At 42.9% G+C, this 7500-nt stretch overlaps 2 protein-coding genes across 9 annotated transcripts in view; both read left to right on the top strand.

Annotated features, from left to right (window-relative positions):
• Positions 1-2893, top strand: part of enpp2l (ectonucleotide pyrophosphatase/phosphodiesterase 2-like) — an 18592-nt gene extending 15699 nt beyond the window's left edge. For 2 of the 7 annotated variants that reach the window (XR_015945276.1, XR_015945272.1), the window contains exons 25-26: positions 1-1174; positions 1431-2893. The exon at positions 1-1174 is cut by the window's left edge and continues 488 nt beyond it. The gene's annotated coding sequence lies outside the window, so the exon portion shown is untranslated. The other 5 variants (XM_088651431.1, XM_087295174.2, XR_015945275.1 and 2 more) reach the window with 4 other exon arrangements.
• A 345-nt stretch (positions 2894-3238) lies between these two features.
• The window catches only part of LOC100536156 (venom phosphodiesterase CdcPDE), a 14543-nt gene continuing 10281 nt past the window's right edge, over positions 3239-7500 (top strand). Inside the window, exons 1-8 of one of the 2 annotated variants that reach the window (XM_087295173.2) lie at positions 3239-3741; positions 4156-4246; positions 5436-5567; positions 5803-5928; positions 6113-6173; positions 6587-6684; positions 6929-7008; positions 7173-7292. In XM_087295173.2, coding sequence (XP_087151299.2) covers positions 3703-3741; positions 4156-4246; positions 5436-5567; positions 5803-5928; positions 6113-6173; positions 6587-6684; positions 6929-7008; positions 7173-7292 — 747 coding nt within the window. In that variant the 5' untranslated portion in view covers positions 3239-3702. Of the gene's footprint in view, positions 3742-4034; positions 4061-4155; positions 4247-5435; positions 5568-5802; positions 5929-6112; positions 6174-6586; positions 6685-6928; positions 7009-7172; positions 7293-7500 lie in introns of those variants that run through there. The other variant, XM_088651432.1, reaches the window with a different exon arrangement.

A 7500-nucleotide genomic window follows, 5' to 3' on the forward strand; every position in this document is an offset into this window, starting at 1 on the left:
TCACAGTCAGGTTCCATTAGTTCACCATGACGAAGACTTCACAGGCATTTTAATCAAACACCATAAAGATAATATTATCAGACAATACTGCTGTCTCTGCTTCTCCAGTACACATATCTAGACATTCTGTAAACTAACAATAACAGTTGTATTGTCATTAACCTAAATTACCAAAGATTAATTAATCCTCACCGCTAACAGGACCTTATTATAAAGTGTCACCCACAGCTTTCACCTGTACTGTGTTGCCGTTTTGCCGTTGATCACTAAATTTATTTAGCTATTATTAGTGATATAGAAACACAGTGTTGATGTTGTCATAGAAACACATTGTTAATATTGTTATCATAAAAACTAATATTGTTATAGAAACTCAGACACATTGTTAACAGTGCTGTCAGAATGTGTAGCAGTGTTTTCATTGAAACACTATCAACTGTGCTTAATAGCGCTGCCATAGAAACATTGTCAACATTGTTGTCAAAACACAGTGTTAATAGCGTTGTCATAGAAACACAATGTTTATAGCGTTGTCATAGAAACAGTGTTAATAGCGTTGTCATAGAAACATTGTCAACATTGTTGTCATAGAGACAGCATTAATAGCGTTGTCATCGAAACATTGTTAACATTGTCATAGAAACGCAGTGTTAATAATGTTGTCATCAAAACACTGTTAATAGCATTGTCATATAAACATTGTTGTCATAGAAACAGTGTTTATAGTGTTGTCATCGAAATAGCGTTGTCATAGAAACACAGTGTTAATAGTGTTGTCATCAAAACACTGTTAATAGCATTGTCATATAAACATTGTTGTCATAGAAACAGTGTTTATAGTGTTGTCACCGAAACATTGTTAACATTGTTGTTATGGAAATAGTGTTAATAGTGTTGTCATTGAATTGTTGTTAACAGTGTTGTCATAGAGACACGGCTAATAGTGTTGTCATTGAAATCTTGTTAACATTGTTGTTATAGAAACTGTGTTAAGTGTTGTCATAAAAACATTAACATTGTTGTCATAGAGACAGCATTAATAGCATTGTCATCAAAGCACTGTTAACATTGTTGTCATAGAAACAGGGTTAATAGTGTTGTCATCGAAGCATTGTTAGTATTGTTGTCGTAGAAACAATGTTAATAATGTTGTCATAGAAGCATTGTTAACATTGTTGTCATGGAGACAGCATTAATAGCGTTGTCATAGAAACATTGTTAACATTGTTGTCATAGAAACGGTGGTAATAGGGTTGTCATCAAAACATTGTTAACATTGTTGTCATAGAGACAGCATTAATGGTGTTGTCATCGAAACAGTGTTAGCATTGTTGTTATAAAAACAGTGTTAATAGCGTTGTCATAGAAACACAAGGTTATCATTGTGGTCAGACAGTGTAACAATGTTGTCATTGAAGCCATGTTAACAGTGCTGTCATAGAAACAGTGTAGTCATAGAAACATTGTTAACAGTGTTGTCATAGAAACAGCAGTAATAGGATTGTCACTGAAACATTGTTGACGGTGTTATAGAAATACAGTTAATAACGTTGTCATAGAAACATCTGTAACAGAAACACAGGTTAATAGTGTTGTCAAACACAGAAACACCTTGTTAACAGTGCTGTCATAGAAACAAAAACAATGTTAACAGTGCTGTCATGGGAAGTGTTAGTAGTGTTGTCATAGAAACAATGTTAACGGTGTTTCCTAAATACACAGGGTTAATACTATCAGAAACAGTGCAAGTAGTGTTGTCATAGAGACAGTGTAGGTAGTGTTGTCATAGAGACAGTGTTAGTAGTGTTGTCATAGAGACAGTGTAAGTAGTGTTGTCATAGAGACAGTGTTGCAGTTGTAGTTTGCTGCGTGTCAGTTTAGAGTCTGCGTCCTTTGAAGATCACGAATGTCAGATGGAGTTCAGTTTAATGATCCGCTGTAGCCTACGGAGAGTTGATCCTGTTGTTGCCTTTGTTGATCTTAGCAGTAATCTTTGTTTTTAAATGATTTTTTTGTAAATAACTGTTATTAATTTGTCTGAACGCAAAGCAGAGCTCATAAACTGTCTAAATATTGTCCCCTTGGTCCATTTATGTACACATTAGCGTATATAGAGAGTCAGAGAGAGTGAGACGTGTTCATATTGAAAGTGTGTTTCAGCAGAGACTGTTAGCTATGCAAGTCTACTGAAATACAGTACTTACATTTAAAAGAGCAATTCTTACTTCTCTTTTAGAGATGTCCTGTCGTCAGCAGTGCATTTTAGCATATTTAAGTCTGGAAGTGTCTGTCGGCTTTTCCTTCATTGCCTGGGAATAAGGCTGTAGGTAATTTAGCCTCCGCATCGGGACAGTCTTCACCACTACACTATGATGCCGTCAGCCTTCAAAGGGTGCAGCCTATCAATGACACCCAGTGAGCGTTTCCGTAGAAACAGTGTTGATAGTGTTGCCATAGAAATACTGCATTATTTCCATTGCCATAGAAACTTCATCTTGTTTTCCTCGTTTTAATGCCATCTTTCTATCTGCTTGTGTTTCTATGGCAACACTATTGAGACTGTGTTTCTGAATCTGAGGATGTGAATGGTCCCGTTTGTCATTTAGATTGTGTGTGTGCATACGTGCGTGTGTGTGTGTGTGTGTGTGTGTGTGTGTGTGTGTGTGTGTGTGTGTTTGTCCTGCTGGCTTCTCTCTGTCTGCTCTGTGTAATAAATGTGGATCGGCGTGTGAAAGGTGAGCTCTGTGTGTTCAGTGATGGTGAATCTGCGTACGGTCAGCAGCAGATGGTCATGTGACTGATGATTCCTGTGCAGTGATGCTCTGTTTTACTAACGAGTGTCAATAATGATTCAATTCCATCAATAAACTCCTGAACTGTCAGGAAACCCTGATCTGTGTCGCATGTTTGTCATTACAGAGTTTGCACCCCCCCCCCCCCTATTCACTATGCGATCACCACATTCACACCCCCCCAACACCACCACACAAATAGGGTTGCCATGGAAATGGTGCTAACAGTGTCATCATGGAAATAGAACTTTTGCCTTGAAAACAGGAATAATACAGTTGCCACGGAGACACAGAGTTTACAGTGTCACCATGGCAACAGCATTAATAGTGTTGTCAGTGAGGATGTGAATATTTGTAATTTTAAATGTGTGTGTGTGTGTGTGTGTGTGTGTGTGTGTGTGCGCGTGTGTGTGCTTGTGTGTGTGTGTGCGTGTGTGTGCGTGTGTGTGTGCGCGTGTGTGCGTGTGTGCGTGTGTGTGTGTGTGTGTGTGTGTGTGTGTGTGTGCGTGCGTGCGTGCGTGTGTGTGTGTGTGTGAGCAGAATGCAGCGTTGACAGTGGGCCGCAGTGAAACATTAACACTGCTCTGTGCTGTTCATAAACTGCTATCAGCTCATGTTATTTCCAGGTTATCAGCTCCTCACACACTTTATCTGTGTTTGTGTTCTGGGAATATTTCACTCTCCCTTACATGATCAGCTTTATCAGCACACGAGGAGATATTCTGACACCAGCCTGAGCTCACACCCGACACAATCTCAGCTCCCATGAGCCAATTTGTGTGTGTGTGTGTGAGAGAGAGAGAGAGAGAGAGAAACCTGTGTGTGTGTGTGTGTAATCCACAGTACAGAGTTCACACACACTCTCCCAGTTTGTCAGTGTGTGTGAGTGTTTTCTCAGTCTCTGGTCATCATGGACTTCAAGAACACACACAAGCGCAAGGTTCTTCTGGTGAGTTTGTCAATTAGTAAATCAATTCCACGTATCCTCCAGTGAAATGCAGTGTGTGTGTGTGTGTGTGTGCGTGTGTGTGCGTGTGTGTGCGTGTGTGTGTGTGTGTGTGTGAAATATGTTGTGTATTTCAGTAGTGTTTCCTGAATAATAATGTGAATCACTTGTATCTCATTGTTCATGTGTTGAATGTGTGTGTGTGTGTAAAATGCTTTTAATCCTCTGAGACAGACACAAACACACACTGAAATACCTGCTAAAATAATCTAAACACTCATTTATGCGTCATGCAGTGATGAAGCGCTCGTCAGCATTTCTGGTAGGAAACAGATTCTGTGGAAATCAACTTGTGAAAACAAAACACTGATGTGTGTGTGTGTGTGCGTGCGTGTGTGTGTGTGTGTGTGTGTGTAGTTGTCGGTGGGCTTGGCTGTGTGTGTGCTGGTCATTATTCTAGGTCTGGCTCTGGGTTTGGGTCTTCAGCTGCGGGACTGCAGGGGTAAAGGTGAGTGTTTCTCTGTTATTGTCTGGAGGCTGAATCACATGAATTAGTAAGACAGGAGTGGAAGTACAGAGCAGCCTGGACAGCACACTATTGAGCAAGTACAGCTCAGTCTTGTCAGGTTGCCTCTGGGCCAGGTCATCAGTGTAAATGAGAGCCGGTTCTCGGTTGACTGAGCTGGATAAATAAAGGTTATTAATCTCTAATCCCCCTTTCATTGGCACAATCACTGACAGTTGTTCTTAACCAGGTTAACTAGTTCTTTAAATATAAGGGGTGTTTACTTTAGACTAGTTTGGTTTCAGAGCACAGCACAGCACAGAGAGCGCTCGTATAAAGATAATCAATGATATCCGGCTAAATGCAGACTCAGTCAGACTAACAGTGCTGGTGCTGCTGGATCTCAGTGCTGCATCTGGATAGGCTGGAAAACTGGGTTGGGCTGTCGGGGACGGTCCTCACATGGTTCAGATCTTACCTTGAAGGTAGAGGTTACCATGTCAGTATAGGTGACCACAGGTCGAGGTGGACACCCATGACGTGTGGAGTCCCACAAGGCTCGATTCTGGCACCTCTCCTGTTCAGCCTTCACATGCTCCCTCTGAGCCAAACAATGAGACAGAAGCAAATCTCCTACACAGCTCTGCTGATGACACGCAGATCTACTGAGCCTGACTGCCTAATGACTACAGCCCCACTGACCCCCTCTGCCAGTGCATTGATGAAGTGAACAGTCGGATGTGCCAAAACTGTCTTCAGTTAAACAAAGAGGACACAGAAGTGAAGCGCCCCCTGCTGCTGGAGTCAGAGATGATGAGATGTGCTCCAACATTACACACACTCACATCAGGACTGAACACACACCTGCAGCTGAGCCTTTACTGAATGAGCCCTGTGCTGCAGCACACACACACACACACACACTGCTGAGTCTCTCTGCTCTTCAGTCTTTTATCAGCTGTTCAACACATCTTCATCTGTTTTGAATCGTTATTATCATCAGTTTTATTTGCTCTTGCTGGTCTCTTTCACTCCTGTTTATGTAAAGCTCTTTAAACTGCCACTGTGTATGAAATGTGCTGTAGAAATACACTCGCCTTGCTATTTAGTTGTGTGTGTGTGTGTGTGTGTGTGTGCGTGTGTTTGTTTGTCTGTTCATCTGTGCGTGTGTGTGCGTGTGTGTGTGTGTCAGATGTGTCGTCCTCCTGCAGGGATCGCTGCTTTGAGCCTGTAGGTGTGTATTCTGCGTCATGTCGCTGTGATCATCAGTGTGTGGAGACTCAGAGCTGCTGCTTCGACTATCGAGATGTGTGTCTGCTGCCCTGTGAGTGACCACACACTACATTAACACACACACACACACACACACACGCGCTGACCCAGAGACTGACGAATGACAGAGGGAGTGTGTGTGTGTGAATTTCAGGGGTATAAGAGTGTATAGTGATTTTCTCTGTGTGTGTTCAGTAGAGTTATAGCATTGTATAGTGATTCTCTGTGGGGTGTGTGTGTGTGTGTGTGTGTGTGTGTGTGTGTGTGTGTGTGTGTGTGTGTGTCAGCTGAGCTGTGGGAGTGTACATCTCTTCGCTGTGGTGAGAAGCGTCTGTCCGTCAGCAGGTGTCACTGTTCTGAAGACTGTATGAGCAGAGGAGACTGCTGCACCAACTACCACAGCGTCTGCAAGGGTGAGTGCAGCCTTCATCATCATCATCATCATCTTCAGCATCTTCAGCATCTTTATACATTCATATAGTCTGTGCAGCGAGCAGCTGAAAACCAAATATTCATGCAGATATCTTCCAATGTGTGTGTGTGTGTGTGTGTGTGTGTGTGTGTGTGTGTGTGTGTGTGTGTGTGTGTGTGTTGCAGGAGATACAGAGTGGGTTCAGGATGAGTGTGTGGACTTGAGTACTCCCAAATGCCCAGCCAGGTAATACACACACACACACACACACACACACACACACACACACCTGTCTCTGCTATTGAACATCAGCTGAGTAAAGGTCATCAGTTGAGCTGAATTGCTGTCATAAAGGAATCCTCCTGCTGTGGAGTTCATCACAGACTCCCCCAATCAGCACTGATGAGATCAGTCACACAAACGACTCACTAAACCACCAAACCGAATCAGTTACATGAGTCACTAAAGCAAATGATTCATTATAGCACTGAACTGAATGACTCACTGAGTCACTGAATCAAACCAGTCTCTAAACACCAATCAGATGATGACAGTAGACAACTGTGTGTGTGTGTGTGTGTGTGTGTGTGTGTGTGTGTGTGTGTGTGTGTGTGTGTGTGTGTGTGTGTGTGTGTGTGTGTGTGTGTGTGTGTGTCTAGTTTTAAGAGGCAGCCGCTGCTCTTGGTTTCTCTGGACGGTTTAAGAGCTGAATATCTGCAGACGTGGGGCTCACTGGTGCCGGTGCTGGACAAGATCAGTCAGTCACACACACACACACATATACACACAGACTCACATAAACACACATTTACACACACACACTCGTGTGGCCACACGTGTACACACCCATACATAAACACACACACACACACACACACACACACACACACACACACACGGATGCTTTTGTTACCCGTCAAGTCACATTATAATACTTTCTCGCTTTTGTGTGTGTGTGTGTGTGTGTGTGTGTGTGTGTGTGTGTGTGTGTGTGTGTTCAGAGCGCTGTGGGACATCAGCTCCCTTCATGCAGGCTGTGTTCCCTAGTAAGACATTCCCTAACCACTACTCTATAGCCACGGTGAGTCACACACACACACACACACACACACACACACACACACACACACACACACACACACACACACACACACACCGATGAGCTTTTCCACTGTTCTCTATAAATGTTCTTAGTGTGTGTTTAGTCATACAGACTGAAGTGTGTGTGTGTGTGTGTGTGTTCAGGGTCTGTATGCGGAGTCTCATGGTCTGGTGGATAATAACATGTATGACCCTGTGTTTGACGCCTCCTTCAGTCTGTCCAACAGTGAGAAGAGCAACCCACGCTGGTACCAGGGACAGCCGGTACACACACATGCACACAGACAAACACATACACACACACACACACACACACACTAATAAACGCACACACACACACACACACACACACACACAAACATACATTATTTTAAATACACTTACACTAACACACACACACACACAGACAATTTTACACTCAAAAACACACACACACACACACACCTGTTCTGACCCCTGACCTCTGACCTCT

Source organism: Danio rerio, chromosome 19 (genome assembly GCF_052040795.2).
Source record: "Danio rerio strain M-AB ecotype USA chromosome 19, GRCz13ab, whole genome shotgun sequence".
In the NCBI taxonomy this organism is placed as follows: domain Eukaryota; kingdom Metazoa; phylum Chordata; class Actinopteri; order Cypriniformes; family Danionidae; genus Danio; species Danio rerio.